The sequence below is a fragment of the Ranitomeya variabilis genome, chromosome 1, assembly GCF_051348905.1.
Source record: "Ranitomeya variabilis isolate aRanVar5 chromosome 1, aRanVar5.hap1, whole genome shotgun sequence".
Classification (NCBI taxonomy): domain Eukaryota; kingdom Metazoa; phylum Chordata; class Amphibia; order Anura; family Dendrobatidae; genus Ranitomeya; species Ranitomeya variabilis.
In genome coordinates this window covers 375,350,693-375,367,893 of record NC_135232.1, presented here as the reverse complement: position 1 = coordinate 375,367,893, position 17,201 = coordinate 375,350,693, and the positions used below count along the sequence as shown (strand labels likewise).

At 42.9% G+C, this 17,201-nt stretch overlaps 1 protein-coding gene across 2 annotated transcripts in view; it reads left to right on the top strand.

The window, feature by feature from the left end:
- The window catches only part of VPS13A (vacuolar protein sorting 13 homolog A), a 277,896-nt gene that overhangs the window by 76,522 nt on the left and 184,173 nt on the right, over positions 1–17,201 (top strand). For both annotated transcript variants that reach the window (XM_077249012.1, XM_077249013.1), the window contains exons 14-16: positions 1,851–1,913; positions 2,825–2,957; positions 11,068–11,162. In XM_077249012.1, coding sequence (XP_077105127.1) covers positions 1,851–1,913; positions 2,825–2,957; positions 11,068–11,162 — 291 coding nt within the window. The remainder of the gene's footprint in view (positions 1–1,850; positions 1,914–2,824; positions 2,958–11,067; positions 11,163–17,201) is intronic.

Here is a 17,201-nt window from a genome sequence, read left to right as displayed (position 1 = left end):
ACACCTGGCCCTGTAGGTTTGGATTCCCTTTTCCCTGAATAATAAATACCTTCATTTAAAGACTGCATTTTGTGTTTACTTATGTTAACTTTGTCTAATATGTAAATTTGCAATGTTCAAAGAAAAAAAAACAGTCAATATGTAAAAATTCCCTGGAAGGATGAATAGACATTGCTTATAAAGAGCTACAGCAGCTAATCGAACGGTGTTTGGTGCTCTGCATAAAGTACTTGAATGTGCAATATTGAAGAAAAAAATCTGTGACACTCACCAGTTTGAATTAATGTGAAAAAGTCCTTTATTCCATTCCTTGGCGTTAGGACTTAAACATGATGTACAGGTTACAGAGGCATGCAGGGAGAGGCAGAGTGGATGATGACCACTTCGCATAGCAACCCTAGACCCGTTGAAGCGTTGTTACGTGAAACAGTCATCGTCCACTCTGCCTCTCCCTGCATGCCTCTGTAACCTGCACATCATATTTTAGTTCTAACCCCAAGGAATGGAATAAAGGACTTTTTCACATTAATTCAAACTGGTGAGTGCTGCATCTTTTTTTCTTTAATATATAAGTTTGTTTGGTGATCTGGAACATTTAAATGTGACAAATATGCAAAAGAATAGGAAATCAGGAAGGGAGCAAACTATGCAAAGGAATAGGAAATCAGGAAGGGAGCAAACTATGCAAAGGAATAGGAAATCAGGAAGGGAGCAAACCTTTTTTTTTTTACACAACTGTATGTGTTTTTTTTGTGAGGTATTTTTTTGTTTTTTAGTATAAAAATTATAGCTTGTAGCTCACAAAATTCAAGTCCTATGTCACAAAGACACACGAAAACAAATCATTATTTTAAAATACTGTATTTTTCGGATTATAAGACGCACTTTTTCCCCCCCAAATTTGGGTGGAAATTGGGGTGCGTCTTATAATGCGGATATACCTTACCGGCTGCGGGGGAGCAGGGTCCCAGAGTCGCTGCTGGAGGAGGCAAGAGTGCAGCATTGCTGCAGGCCGAGATGAGGGGGTGTTCCATATGCGCCGCTGTTGTTGAAAATGGCTGCAATGCTCTGTGGTACTGGGGGCTCCTGGCATTTTGTGAAAGCCCGGAGCCCCCTCGCACAGCTATTACTAAAATGCAGTGGCCTTCGGGAAAATGGCTGCCGGGGGCCAATGTTGCTGTGATCTCAATCTGAACATGCGCTGCCCCGGCGACCATTTTCCCGGAGGCCACCGCATCACAGTAATGGGGGGGGGCTCCAGGCTTACACAAAATGATGGCGGAGGCCGCCGCACCACAGAGCACCACAGCCATTTTCACCCGCAGCTGCGCACATCGGAACACCCCCTCATCCCAGCCTGCAGCAATGCTCCACTCTTGCCTCCTCCAGCAGCGACCCTGGGACCCCGCTTCACTGCAGCCACCACCCCTGGTAAGCAATAAGACACATTGATTATACGAGGCACCACCATTTTATAAAAAAGACTGCGTTCTCAGTTGTTTTTGTAGTTCTCATTGACTACAAGAGAAAAAGGCTCTTAATGTTAGAATCTGACTATTGTGGCTATATACACGTATTATTTCCTGAATCAAAAGGAAATAGAAGTTTTAAGAAGCCCCATTGGCTAGTGTGAAAATTTCTGTTTTTTTATTTTTAATACAGATTGTGAAATGTAAAAAAACAAAACAAAAAACATTGCATAAATAACACAAAAATCTGATGTAAGGTAGGAGGCCAGAACTGAAGAAAAGTGAGCAAAGCCTTAGTATTGCTTGAAATTTTCGGTTAGCTATGGGATATTTGTCTTCAAAATACTTGAGTGTTTCATTTGTGAAATCTCCATGTTTCAGGAGCATGAAGTAACTCTGGATATCTTTTGCATTACACTAGCAAGACAACAGGCGGAAGTAGAGGTAAGACTACTATGTACCGTATATACTCGAGTATAAGCTGACCCGAGTATAAGACGAGGCACCTAATTTTGCCACGGAAAACTGGGTAAGCTTATTGACTCGAGTATAAACCGGGTATGTATTGTCCTCTCATCCCCGTCCTGCTATGTGTGGCCCCCCCCATCCTGTCCTGCTCTGTGTGGTCCCCCCTGTTGTATGCATGGCTCCCCCGGTCCCATCTTGTATGCATGGCTCGGCTCCCCCCCTCTCCTATCCTTGTAAGCATGGCTCGGCTCCCCCCTCCCATCCTTGTATGCATGGGTCCCCTCATCCCATCTTATATACATGGCTTGGCTCCCCCCGTCCCAGCTTGTATGCATGGCTGGGCTTCCCAGTCCTCCTCCGTCATACTTACCCTCCTTGCACCGTCGCTGAACATCCCTGCACCTCTGTCCCAGCCCGGCAGCTTCTTCCTGTGCTGAGCGGTCACGTGGTACCGCTCATTAAGGTCATGAATATTTGCTCCACGCCTATGGGAGTGGAGTCGTGTCCATATTCACTACCTTGATGAGTGATACCATGTGACTGCTCAGCACATCAAGAAGCTGCCCTGCCGCGACAGAGAGACGGAGATTCAGCGATGGAGGGTGAGTATTGATGTCTTCTGGAAGCCGGCGGCTGCAGCTGTCACTGTGCTACAGCCACCAGCTCCCCCTCCCCCGCTGGTTTTCTAGACCATGACTCGTGTATAAACTGAGAGGGGCACTTTCAGCACAAAAAAAGGGCTGAAAATCTCCGCTTATAAACGAGTATATACGGTATCTTTTTCTTGTATTTTTCTTATATTTAATGTTGTTGTATGGATCAATCAATTTTCCTGTAAAAGGAGCATGAATATAAAAGCATTGGTTAGCCCTATTTTAACCCTTTAGGCAACCAAAGCTGGACTTAAGATATTCAGACCAGGAGTTAAAGATGAGGACGGTAGCTCAAAAGGATGGTTTGGTTGGATGTGGGGCTGGTCCGGCAGTAACCAAGAGAAACAGGAAGAAGCGAAATCTGGAAGTAAGTGCACTTCATACTTGTGTGTAATCCTCACGATTGGCCACCATGGTAACAGGTGGTCGCTCCATTTAAAAGCTGCTATCAGAAATTGACTTTGGCATGTAAATGGTTAATAGTTGCTTAGCTGTAGCCACTGCTGTTGTCTCAGCTCTCCTAAGCCCCTTCTACACAAGAAGGCCCCATAGTTAACACCCTTAACCCCTTTACCCCCAAGGGTGGTTTGCATGTTAATGACCAGGCCAATTTTTATAATTCTGACCACTGTCCCTTTATGAGGTTATAATTCTGGAACGCTTCAACGGATCCCGGTGATTCTGACACTGTTTTCTCATGACATATTGTATTTCATGTTAGTGGTAAAATTTCTTTGATATTACCTGCGTTTATTTGTGAAAAAACATAAATTTGGCGAAAATTTCGCAATTTTCCAACTTTGAATTTTCATGCCCTTAAATCACACAGATATGTTACACAAAATACTTAATAAGTAACATTTCCCACATGTCTACTTTACATCAGCACAATTTTGGAACCAAAATTATGTTTTGTTAGGAAGTTATAAGGGTTAAAAGTTGACCAGCGATTTCTCATTTTTACAACACCATTTTTATTTTGGGACCACATCACATTTGAAGTCACTTTGAGGGGGGAAATACCCAAAAAAGACACCATTCTAAAAACTGCACCCCTCAAGGTGCTCAAAAAAAACACATTTAAGAAGTTTATTAACCCTTCAGGTGCTTCACAGGAATCTTTGGAATGTTTAAAAAAAAAATAAATGAACATTTAATTTTTTTTCGCAAAAAATATACTTCAGATCCAATTTATTTTATTTTACCAAGGGTAAGAGGAGAAATTGGACCCCAAAAAGTTGTTGTACAATTTGTCCTGAGTATGCAGATACCCCATATGTGGGGGGAACCACTGTTTGGGCGCATGGCAGAGCTCGGGAAGGAAGGAGCTCCGTTTTGGAATGCAGACTTTGAAGGAGTGGTCTGCTAGCGTCACGTTGCGTTTGCAGAGCCCCTGATATATCTAAACAGTAGAAACCCCCCACAAGTGACCCCATTTTGGAACTAGACCCCCCCAAGGAACTTATTTAGATGTGTTGTGAGAAACTGTGAACCCCCAAGTGTTTCACTAAAGATTATAACGCAGAGCTGTGTAAATAAAAAAAAAATTTCCCCACAAAAATGATTTTTTAGCCCCCAAATTTTTTTATTTCACAAGGGTAACAGGGAGAAATTGGACCCCAAAGGTTGTTGTGCAATTTATCCTGAGTATGCCTATACCCCATATGTGGGGGTAAACCACTGTTTGGGCGCACGGCAGAGCTCGGAAGGGAAGGAGCATTGTTTTACTCTTTCAATGCAGAATTGGCTGGAATTGAGATCAGACGCCATGTCGCGTTTGGAGACCGCTGATGTGCCTAAACAGTGGAAACCCCCAATTCTAACTCCAACCCTAACTCAACACACTCCTAACCCTAATCCCAACCCTAACCCGAGCACACCCCTAACTCTAATCCCAACCCTAACCACACCCCTAAACCCAACACACCCCTAACCGTGACACACCCCTAACCCTAATCCCAGCCGTAAATGTAATCTAAACCCTAACTTTAGCCCTAACCCTAACGGGAAAATGGAAATAAATGCATTTTTTTTAACTTTATTATTTTTCCCTAACTAAGGGGGTGATGAAGGGGGGTTTGATTTACTTTTCTAGCTGTTTTTCTAGCGGATTTTTATGTTTGGCAGCTGTCACACACTAAAAGACGCTTTTTATTGCAAAAAATAGTTTTTAAATCGCCACATTTTGAGAGCTATAATGTTTCCATATTTTGGTTCACAGAGTCATGTGAGGTCTTGTTTTTTGCGGGACGGGTTGACGTTTTTATTGGTACCATTTTCGGGCACATGACATTTTTTGATCACTTTTTGTTACGATTTTTATGAGGCAGAATGAACAAAAAACAGCAATTCATGAATTTATTTTGTGGGAGGGGGAGTTTATACCGTTCCACGTGTGGTAAAATTGATAAAGCAGTTTTATTCTTCAGGTCAGAACGATGAGAGCGATACCTCATTTATATCATTTTTTTATGTTTTGGCGCTTTTATCCAATAAAAACTATCTTATATAAAAAAAAAATTATTTTTGCATCGCTTTATTCTGAGAGCTATAACTTTTTTTATTTTTCCGGTGGTGGAGCTATATGGCGGCTTGTTTTTTGTGGGACAAGATTACCTTTTCAGCGGTACCACGTTTATTTATATATTCTTCTTTTTGATCGTGCGTCATTCCATTTTTTGTTCGGCGGTATTATAAAGCATTGTTTTTTTGCCTTGTTTTTTTTTTTTTTTTTTTTTTTTAATGGTGTTGACTAAAGGGGTTAACCAGTGGGACAGTTTTATAGGTCGGGTCACTACGGATGCGGCGATACTAAATATGTGTACGTTTATTGTTTAGATTTGTTTTTAATTCAAATATTTATTTATTGATGGAATAATTATTGATTTTTTTTTTTTAGTATTTTTTTTTTTTTTTAAATATTTTTACAATTAAAAAAATAAATAAATTTCATTCTAACTTTTACACTGTGTCCCACTATGGGACACTCATTTTGTGCAGGCTGATCATTTCCATAGCATGCAGATCTGCATTCTATAGAAGCTGTCAGCGCTGCACATTTTGCACACTGACCTTAGAGACTTCCTGACATGCACTGCGCATGACAGGAAGTCTCTCAGCTCTGGTAACCCGGATATCATCATGACGACATCGGGTTACCATGGGAGCGATCAGGAACCCACGTCATTACGCTGGATCTCCGATCCAAAGGCAGAGGGGCTGACAGCCCCTCTGCCGGCTACGGAACAGTGCGATCATGTTTGATTGCAGTGTCCCGGGGGTTAAAGTGTCGGGAGCGGTACGTGACCGCTCCTGGCATTTAGTGCTTGGGTGTCAGCTGTGAGAATCGGGAGCGCGGCTGATCGGATTGGACGTACTATTCCGTCCATGAGAATTAAGTCCCAGGTCACATGGACGGAATAGTACGTCCAATGCCAGAAAGGGGTTAAACAATGCAATATATAATATTGTAGCTATTATATTGTATTTAATACAGATACAAAGTGGTTTACATTGTGAACCTCTTTTAGGGATTCTGTCAAGCTTTCTGTTATTTTTTATGGTAAGGCAGTGTAAGCTATAGGCAGCCAGAATTTCATCTTTTTAATTCTATGTATATGCAGTGGACTTAATCCAATCATAAAAAAATCAGTAAAACAACGACCTCTATAAAATGAGATTAAAAATTCTTCATGCAGTGACATTATATTAAAGCTAGATATAGAAAATGCACAGGCCTATTCATGACCTGTGCCTAGTATTTCTCTACCCCCTACGTTTTATGCATTTTAAGCAATAGACTAGATGGATATGCTAGGTAAGTACATCAACTTTATGATGTGAAAACTAGTAATAATGGTGTTAACCTCTTAACAACCAAGGGTATTTTAGCTTTTGAATTTCCGTTTTTTGCTCCCCTTCTTCCCAGAGCCATAACTGTTTTATTTTTCAATCAATATGGCCAGGGCTTGTTTTTTTCTCGAGTTGTATTTCTGAAAGATGCCATTGGGTTTAACATAACGTGTACTGGAAAATGGGAGAAAAATTCCAGCTGCAGTGAAATTGCAAAAAAAGTGCAATTCCATAGTTGTGTGTTTTTTGTTTGTTTGTTTTTTTTACCATGTTCACTAAGGCTATGTGTCCGTATTTGCAGCGTTTTATTTTCTGCAGCATGTCAATTCTTTTTGCGTTTCTGCAGCGTTTTTGACTCTGACTTCAATTCAGTCAGTCAAATCTGCAGCAAAAATACAGGTGTCACACTAACGACGCATGCGGAAGCATCCGCATACAGCGGCACGACCTGCGTACCTAATGTTAAAGATAGGTACGCAGGCCGCATGCAGAAGTAGGCGGAGCTAGCGGCTGAGGGTGGGGCTTCAAGGAGGAAGTCCGCAGCCCTCCGCAGCTCCTCAAAACACTAGTGTGAAACTAGCCTAAAAAGGTTTGCGTATTTGCTGCATATTTGCTGCCAAAAACGCTGCAATTTGTCAAAGGAAATAATGTCAGAAGGAGGAAGAATGTGTGGGCGGAGAATATGTGCGTGTGTCTGTCTGTGTGTGTCTGTCTATTTGTGTGTGCGACGTGTGTACCCAGGAGTAGTCTGATGGGACAACTACTACTCCCATCTGGCTATGTCTTTTGTCAAATATAACAAAGACAGCATGAGATGATGATGGGAGTATAGTCTCATCATCCGGCGCCTGTGTTCAATTATAAAAAAAGCAAAACAATCAGCTGATGAACTCCTGTGAACTCTCAAGGCAGCTCAGGGACAGGAGGTAATTGCTCCCACAGTGTACTGCCGGAGGTCCGGTAGAGTGGTCAGATCTCCCGATGTGACTGTACTACACTTGAGATCGTCGTGGGACACTAGGTATTAAGTGGACTATGTCTGACAGGATAACTAGCCAGTAAAGGCAAAGCAAATAGCTGTGAGCTGATATTAATAGTCTGGGAACCTTTGGCTTTTGGCTCCTTCCCACAATATTAACATCTGCCCTCAGCTGTCGGCTTTCTCTCTGCTGGTTATGAAAATTTATGCGGGAGCCCAAGCAATTTTTTTTACATTTTTTGAAAAATAAACAGATACTGTATTTCTCTCCAGGAGTTTCTGGACAACTTTGGTGTAATTATTTGCTCTTGGGTTTCCGAGAAAGTCCTTGACAAGGTCTGTGAATGATAGTCAAGCATTCTTTTGGATTTGAGAGTTCTGACATTGTCCCGATGAAATGTTCATCTTTGAGCTGCCGAATCTGTGGACTATCAAACACACCTGTCTTGATTTTTTTTCAAATGACAGACTAGGAAATGCCAAAATAAGGTACTTGAAACAGTCTCCTTCAGTTGGCAAAGCTTCAACGAATTGCTTCATGAGACTGAGTTTCATGTGTAGAGGTGGGGAATATAATGCTCTTTCTGTCAACAAGTGGCTCATGTAGAATGTTTGGATCACCAGAGTTAGGTTTGAGGTTAGATCTTGGAGGCCAATTCGTCTCCACCCAATGCTTCTCGCGAGCTCTGCTGTCCCACTTGCACAGAAAGCAAGGCTACTTGAGCACGTGCGTTGCTGACCAAGAAGTAACATACCATTTATAGGGTTTGTCTGGTCCAAATGGATAAATCTGTAGTCACACTGTGTGACTGCAGACTTTTGAATTCCCCCAGCACATGCAATGTGTTCTGCGAGGATTTGCCAATCTCTGAGCCAGGACCGGAGGGTATGTATGCGTTATACATACTCCCGGCCGTAGCAGGTCCAGTTGGGCAGCCTCGCTTTATACACTTGTATGGAGCGAGGCCACGCCCTTTAGTCGGTTACGCCCACTGGACGGCCGCGTGACTAGTCAATGAGGTTTGGCCGGGAATATGTATAACAAATACATACCCTCTGGTCCCGGCTCCGAAACGGTCGAATTATCGCAGTACACAGTGCGTGTGCTGTGGGGATTCATAAGTCGACTTGGACTGGACAACACCTTTAATGTCCTCACAGATGATCCAATTGTGTTTGTGATATTGCAACAGCTCAATGACTCTCTTTATGTATCTGTATTCTTCACAAAAAGAAACTGAATAGCCAATTTGAAAAAAATTGTCATTGTGGAGGAGGACACACGTTCATTTGAGTTATAGATGGACATTCCTAATTCCTCAGTTAAACGATGTATGTTATGGCAATACACAAAGCCACTGTTATTGGGATTTCAGCTGAATGAGGGACTGAACGTATAGCTGATGGTAGACTAGCATACTGTACGTTATATTTATTTTTCTTGTTATATCTTGATGTTTTCACATTACAAAAGTAACAGTATCTGGAATGATCTCCTGGCTCTCGCCAAACCATAGATATATGGCGTGTTATCACGTGTTTCTTCGTCCACATCCGTGAACTCTAGACACACTACTTGCACATGTTGTGAGGAGCCCGAGACTTTTCTTGATCACCAAGCTTTACTTTGAATTATGCAAAATAGACTTACTTGACAACTGTGCTGCAAAAATTATGTTCAAAATAGTTTCTCAGTGAATGTACACTCTGCAACACACATATACAAGACACTACTGCACGCGCAGTATATGCACACTTAGCTCTGCTGTATACACAGCCCTGCTACATATGCACACACAGCTCTGATGCATACACACACAGCTCTGCTACATCAACACACCCACATGCGCACACATACACATCTGCTGCAGTTACAGGGATGATTTTAAACATAGTGTGGCCCTGGGCAAAATTAAGTGTGGCCCCCAAATGCACAGAAACAATTAGTGTTAATTTTATATGGGCTGATTTCATGCCAGAAAGACAATAATAAACTATTTCAGCGTTATTTTATTAGTCTGTTTACACACACCAGAAAGCAATGATGGGCACAGAACACTTGCTAATACGATAGTTTTGCCTCATTTTACAATACATGTTTCTGGCAGAACCTTCTGTGTTTACACAGGATGATTTGCTGTCAATGATGTTAATGTCAACAAAAACAATGTAATCATTCAACAAGTTAGGCTACGTTCACACTTTGCGGGTTTTGCCGCGGATCCGCAGCGGATTTGACACTGCGGATCCGCAGCAGTTTTCCATGCAGGGTACAGTACAATGTTACCCTATGGAAAACAAAACCCGCTGTGCCCACGCTGCGGATTTCCGCGGAAAAAGCCGCGCGGCTTTTTTGCGGAAAAAAAGGAGGAGCATGTCACTTCTTGGTGCAGAATCGCAGCGATTCTGCACCCATAGAAATGCATTGATCCGCTCACTTTCCGCATGGGGCTGTGCCCACGTTGCGGGAAGTTAAGCGGATAATGTGCAGATGGTACCCGGGGTGGAGGAGAGGAGACTCTCCTCCAGGCCCTGTGAACCATATTTTGGTGTAAAAAAAAGAATTAAAATAAAAAACGATGCTATGCTCACCTCTCAGCGCTGCCCGCGGCGTCCAGTCTCAGTTGCTGTGCGAACAGGACCTGTGGTGACGTCGCGGTCACATGACCGTGATGACGCCGCGGTCACATGACCGTGACGTCACGAAGGTCCTTGTCGGCACAGCCGCCTGCAGCACCGAGGAGATCCGGACATCAGAGGGTGAGTATAACCATTTTATATTATTTTTTACATTACTATTGATGCTGCATATTGCTGCATATGCAGCATCAATAGTATAGGCGGAAACCCGCAGCGGAAACCGCGGAACAAACCGCGATAAATCTGCAGGGATAACCGCAGCGGTTTCGCCCTGCAGATTTATCAATTCCGCTGCGGGATTAACCCGCAGAGCAGGCTGCAAAGTGTGAACGTGGCCTTAGGCTACTTTCACACATCAGTTTTTTGCCGCGAGGCAGGATCCGGCAAATTTTTGAAAAAAATGGATCCGCTGCAAATTGTGAAAAACATGTGAAATTTTCAAATTGTGAAAATTGTGAAAGCATTTTGCTTGTACACTGGATGATTGCCAGCCAGGCGTGTTCATAGAAATTATTGGGGCCACTTGAAAAAAAAAGTCATAATTGCTGACTTTTTACTTAGAATAAGCTGATTAGTATTGCCGGCTGCCGTTGGTGCTCCCAACCAGACAGACCTGTAGCAGCTGTGTAGGGTCTGACAGTGGGTGCCCCATAACGCCAACCCTGGCATTCTACACACTATGTATACGCCTACATCTTTTTAACGTTTTGGCAGGCATGTAAGTGATCACTTCAACAAGTCAGAACCTGCAGCTTTTGTACAGGTGTACGTCGGGCAGTAGACCCGTTGGGCTTATCATAGATTATAACCTAAACTTTACAAGCTAATATCTCAGCAACAAAAAGGAGAAACGAAAAAAAAAAAAAGTTCACCTCTGTCAGCACTGTTCCATGATGTGTCCAGTTTAACATGCAAAAACTGGTGAAAGGTCCTCTTCTGATAACAAATTATTTTTTATGCAGGAATTGTTATTGTAGACACCGTGATTTTTATGATTTTTTTTAAGGTCTTGAAGAACTGATGACTTCTGAAGAGAAATCTAGGTTGTATGCTGCAATCGGATACAGTGAAACAGCAGTGGACCCTACTCTGCCCAAAACAGTAAGAATAATGGAGTATAATTCTAATGGCTACATAAATTATAATTAATATCTGACATTGGATCATTAGTATGATGGCAAAGTACATGCAAGATAACATACAGTAGAGATAATATTAGAACCACACAGGAATCATAAGAACCAATAGCAAAACTCAAGACTGAATCTAACTCTTAAAAGGGGTGAAAAAAAAAAAGTGGTGAAGGAGAAATGTGTAGATATCAAGCAGTTTGTTTGGAGTATCTAATTGCATATGTATATTGTCTTGGCTTTTTACCTGCGAATTGAAAAAATGTACCGTAGTTTAAAGGGAATCTGTTAGAAGCTTATATACGAAAACGTAGGTGACAGATTCCCTTTAAATAAAGATTAATAGGAATAAATATGATCTTTTAGCAGGTTTAATATCTAGAAAATACTATAGTAGACATGTACAGTGGGAAAAAAAAGTATTTAGTCAACCATCAATTGTGCAAGTTCTCCCACTTAAAAAGATGAGAGAGACCTGTAATTGACATCATAGGTAGACCACAACTATGAAAGTCAAAATGAGAAAACAAATCCAGAAAATCACCTTGATTTGGCAAGATTTATTTAGCAAATTATGGTGGAATTGGTTAATTGGTCATTAACACAAGTTCATCTCAATATTTTGTTATATATCCTTTGTTGGCAATGACCGTGGTCAAACATTTTCTGTAAGTCTTCTCAAGGTTGGCACACACTGTTCGTGGTATGTTGACCCATTCCTCCATGCAGACCTCCTCTAGAGCAATGATGTTTTGGGCCTGTCGCTGGGCTACACGGACTTTCAACTCCCTCCAAAGGTTTTCCATGACCTTCATATGCTTCTTATGAAGGCACTCCTTTGTTGCCCTGGCGGTGTGCTTGGGATCATAATCATGCTGAAAGACCATCCACGTTTCATCTTCAATGCCCTTGGTGATGGAAGGAGGTTTGCACTCAGAATCTCACGATAGATGGCCCCATTCATTCTTTCATGTACACGGATCAGTCGTCCTGGTCCCTTTGCAGAGAAACCGCCCCAAAGCATGATGTTGCCACCCCCATGCTTTACAGTAGGTATGGTGTTCTTTGGATGCAACTCGGCGTTCTGTCTCCTCCAAACACGGCGAATTTTGTTTCTACCAAACGGTTCTACTTTGGTTTCATCAGACCATGTGATATTTTCCCAATACTCTTCTGGATAATCCAAATGCTCTCTAGCAAACTTCAGACGGGCCCAGACATGTACTGGCTTAAGCAGGGGGACACGTCTAGCACTGCAGGATCTGAGTCCCTGGCGGCGTAGTGTTACTGATGGTAGCCTTTGTTACAGTGGTCCCAGCTCTATGCAGGTCATTCACTAGGTCCCCCCGTGCGGTTCTGGGATTTTTGCTCCCCGTACTTGTGATCATTTTGACCCCACGGGGTGAAATCTTGGGTGGAGCCCCAGATCGAGGGAGATTATCAGTGGTCTTGTATGTCTTCCATCTTCTTATTATTGCTCCCACAGTTGATTTCATCACACCAAGCTGCTTGCCTATTACAGATTCAGTCTTCCAAGCCAGGTGCAGGGCTACAATTTTGTTTCTGGTGTCCTTCGACAGCTCTTTGGTGTTCACCATAGTGGAGTTTGGAGTGTGACTGTTTGAGATTGTGGACAGGTGTCTTTTATACTGATAACAAGTTCAAACAGGTGCCATTACTACAGGTAATGAGTGGAGGACAGAGGAGCCTCTTAAAGAAGAAGTTACAGGTCTGTGAGAGCCAGAAATCTTGCCTGTTAGGTGACTGTCATGTCGGACGCTGTTCAGACCAGGTCGTTCGACAGACAGCGGTAATTCCGCTTTTGTCCACTATGCGCTCATTGGCTTCGGCTAGATTTTATCTAGCTGGTCCGGGGTTAATTTACCTGGTGCTCGGATTGGAAGCTGGGCCATGCCCACTGCCTTTAAATAGTTCTCGTGAACATTGGGCGTCGCCGATTATAGCTTCTGTCTTGTGCGTGGTTACCTCGGTCTGGAGTGGTGAGCTAGTAGTTGGAGTATCGTTGCTGGTGGTGTATTTCCCTTTGTCTTATTTTCTCCTTCCCATATTTGTATTTGTTTTGCCCTTTGCACTTATAGTGTATTCCTGAGTGTCTGCGGCGTGGTGCTTATTTTTCCGTTATCCTTGTCTGTGCTAACTGTGGGTATTGGAGTGTGGTCTCTTCACTGGGTGGTGGGTGGTGGTTTCAGCCTAGGGTAGAAACAGGAGATAGGGCGAGGGTGGAGGCCCAGACATGCACACCATCAGTGTAAACTCTGGGAGAGGGTCAGTCAGGGTTTCCCTAGTCTGAGGGAAATGGCAGGGGCCCGGGTTATTAGCTCTTTCCTACCTAGGTCTCCCGTGACAGTGACCAAATACTTATTTTCCACGATAATTTGCAAAATAAATCTTGCCAAATCAGACAAGGTGATTCTCTGGATTTGTTTTCTCATTTTGACTCTCATAGTTGTGGTGTACCTATGATGTCAATTACAGGCCTCGCTCATCTTTTTTTTTAAGTGGGAGAACTTGCATAATTGGTGGCCGACTAAATACTTTTTTCCCCACTGTACCTATTACATATCAGAGAATCATTTTGCTTAACTTTCCCCTTAAGTGTTATGGTTCAATAAATTTTATAAACATGGTAGTAATATTATGACCGTTATACAGTGCAAATATTTTATACCTCAGAATCCAGTGTCCCTATGGCATCAAGATGTCAGCAATTCTAAAAGCTTAAACAGGCGCTCATTAATAAAGTACATCCTTCAGATAAGTAGACACAGATTTAGAAATCTTGATGGCAATCAGCTAGAGAAGCTAGAGAAAATCTCAGGCTTATGAGAACCTTTAGGCCATGTGCACACGTTCAGGATTTTTAGCGTTTTTTTCGCGTTTTTTCGCTATAAAAACGTGATAAAAACGCGAAAAAAACGCTAACATATGCCTCCTATTATTTACAAGGTATTCCGCATTTTTTGTGCAAATGTTGCGATTTTTTCCGCGAAAAAATCGCATAGCGGAAAAAAAAGCAACATGTTCATTAAAAATGCGGAATTGCAGGGATTCCGCACACCTAGGAGTCCATTGATCTGCTTACTTCCCGCACGGGGCTGTGCACACCATGCGGGAAGTAAGCAGATCATGTGCGGTTGGTACCCAGGGTGGAGGAGAGGAGACTCTCCTCCACGCACTGGGCACCATATAAGTGGTCAAAAATAAGAAATAAAATAAAAAATAGTCCTATACTCACCCTCGATGTCCCGCGCAGTGTTCCCGCCTCACCGCTGCACGCTGCCGTTCGGTTCCTGTAGCTGATGTGCGGCGAAGGACCTTGCCGATGACGTCACTGTCCTGTGATTGGTCGTGAGCGGTCATGTGACCGCTCACGTGACCGTGACGTCACGGAAGGCCCTGTGCGCACAGACCAGCTATAGGAAGACGAACGGACGCCGCTGATGAGATGTCTGGGTGAGTATAAGCATTTTTTTATTTTTTTTATTATTTTTAAACATTCTATCTTTTACTATAGATGCTGCATAAGCTGCATCTATAGTAAAAAGTTGGTCACACTTGTCAAACAGTATGTTTGACAAGTGTGACCAACTTGTCAGTCAGTTTTCCAAGCGATGCTACAGATCGCTTGGAAAACTTTAGCATTCTGCAAGCTAATTACGCTTGCAGAATGCTAAAAAAACCGCGAAAAAAACGGAAAAAAACCGCAAAAAAAAAATATGCGGATTTCTTGCAGAAAATTTCCGGTTTTCTTCAGGAAATTTCTGCAAGAAATCCGCAACGTGTGCACATGGCCTTATGTCAATTGGGCAGCATGAATCAGACACTGGCTGTATAATCTCAGCCAAGTATCTTTGACTATGAAACGCTGTGGAATTTCAGAAAAATTACTTTAAAAATCGCTGGGGACAGAGTCACATGGGAGACTTAATGGGCAGTCAGGTCCCTAACAGCTTGTTGCCGCACACTGCCCTGGATTCATAGGTCTCTCCTTGTGTGCATGTATTGGGGGAGATCTTTCAGTCCAGATAAGTGGGTGAGTAGAAGCTTTTATACTATGTTTCAGACTTATACCTACAGTTGTGTGAAAAAGTGTTTGACCCCTTCCTGATTTCCTATTTTGCATGTTTGTCACACCTAAATGTTTCAGATCAAACAAATTTAAATATTAGATAAAGATAAAACGGGTAATCACAAAATGCAATTTAAATGAAGGTCTTTATTATTAAGGGAAAAAGAAATCCAAACCTGTGTGAAAAAGTGATTGCCCCCTAAACCTAATAAATTGTTGGGCCACCCTTAGCAGTAACAATTGCAATTACAGTATTTGTGATAACTGGCAATGAGTCTTTTACTATGCTATGGAGGAATGTTGGCCCACTCATCTTTGCAGAATTTTTGTAATTCAGCCACATTGGAGTGTTTCTGAGCATCGGATTAAGGTCAGGACTAGATGGACTTGTTAGTGTGTTTTCGATCATTGTCATTCAGCTTGAGGTCACGACTGTCATGGCCTGTTTGGTAGTTGTTGGTCTGTGCTCCAGGGGTTAATGCTGGTAGCCTCTCTTTGGCTATGGGAGGGCTTTTTATAGCCTCTGTTAGGCCTCACTCCTTGTCAGTTATGCTTCTGCCCTTGGCTGAGTTAGTTGACCCCTGTGTGCCTGTGCCTTGTGCCTGTTTTTGTGTTTCATCTCTTGGTTCTAACCCGGTCTGTCCCGCCGTTGTGTATTTGACTACTGATTTGGTACTGTCTGCTTGCTAGCCTGGTTCTTGACTCCTGCGTGCTTTTTGACTATCCGTTCTGTCTGTCCCTTTGGTACCGTTATTGCCCCTCTTGGTTTTCTGACTCTTTTGGCTTGGCCCTGACTATTCTTCTGCTTCTGGTGCTCGTACCCAGCTGCCCCCTACTTGCTTTACCTCCCTGCGGTCCGGCTACTCCCCGCCACGTCCCGCTATCCAGGCGTCCTGTAGTTGGCTCCGCCCTGGTCCCCCCCCCCCCCCCCGCGGTCACGTGACCGCAGGTCCTGCTCACCGGTGGTTGTGTACCGTCTCTCCCCCCCGGACGCTGCGAGCACCGCTTGCCCGCACTTCACAAGATACGTACTGACCAGTGGGTATCCGTTGCACGGTTCCTAACAACGAACAGATGACTGGACATTCTCATTCAGGACTTTTTGGTAGATAGCAGAATTCATGGTTCCATTTACCACAGCAAGTCTTCCAGTCCTGAAGCAGCAAAACAGCCCAAGGCCATCACACTGTCACCACCATATTTTAATGTTGGTAATTATGATGTTCCTTTTCTGAAATGCTGTTACCTCTACACCATATGTAATGGGACTTACACCTTCCAAAAAGTTCAACTTTTGTCTTGTCAGTCCACAGAGTATTCTCCCAAAAGTCTTGGGGATCATCATATTTCTGGCAAAACTGAGACGAGCCTTTATGTTCTTATTGCTCAGCGATGGTTTACGTCTTGGAACGCTGCCATGCCGGTCATTTTTGCCTAGTCTTTCTTATGGTGGAGTCATGATCACTGATATTAGCTGAGGCAAGTGAGGCCTAGAAATCTTTGGATGTTGTTGTGGGATCTTTTGTGATCTCTTGGATGAGACATCGGTGCTCTCTTTTGTGTGCTGGCCTCTCCTTGGAAGGTTCATCACTTTTCCATATTTTTGCCGTTTTTTGGATAATGGTTCTCACTGTGGTCTGCTGGAGTCCCTAAGCTTTAGAAATGGCTTTATAATCATTTCCAGACTGATAGATCTTAATTACTTTGCTTCTCATTTTTTCCAGAATTTCTTTGAATTACAGCATGATGCTTAGCTTTTGAAAATCTTTTGGTCTACTTCACTTTCAGACAGGTCCTAATAAGTGATTTCTTGATAGAGAACAGTTGTGGCAGTAATCAGGCCTGCTTGTGGCTAGAGAATTTGAGCTCTGCTTCCCAAACGTGATAAACCCACAGTTAATTTAGGCTTTAAGGGGGATG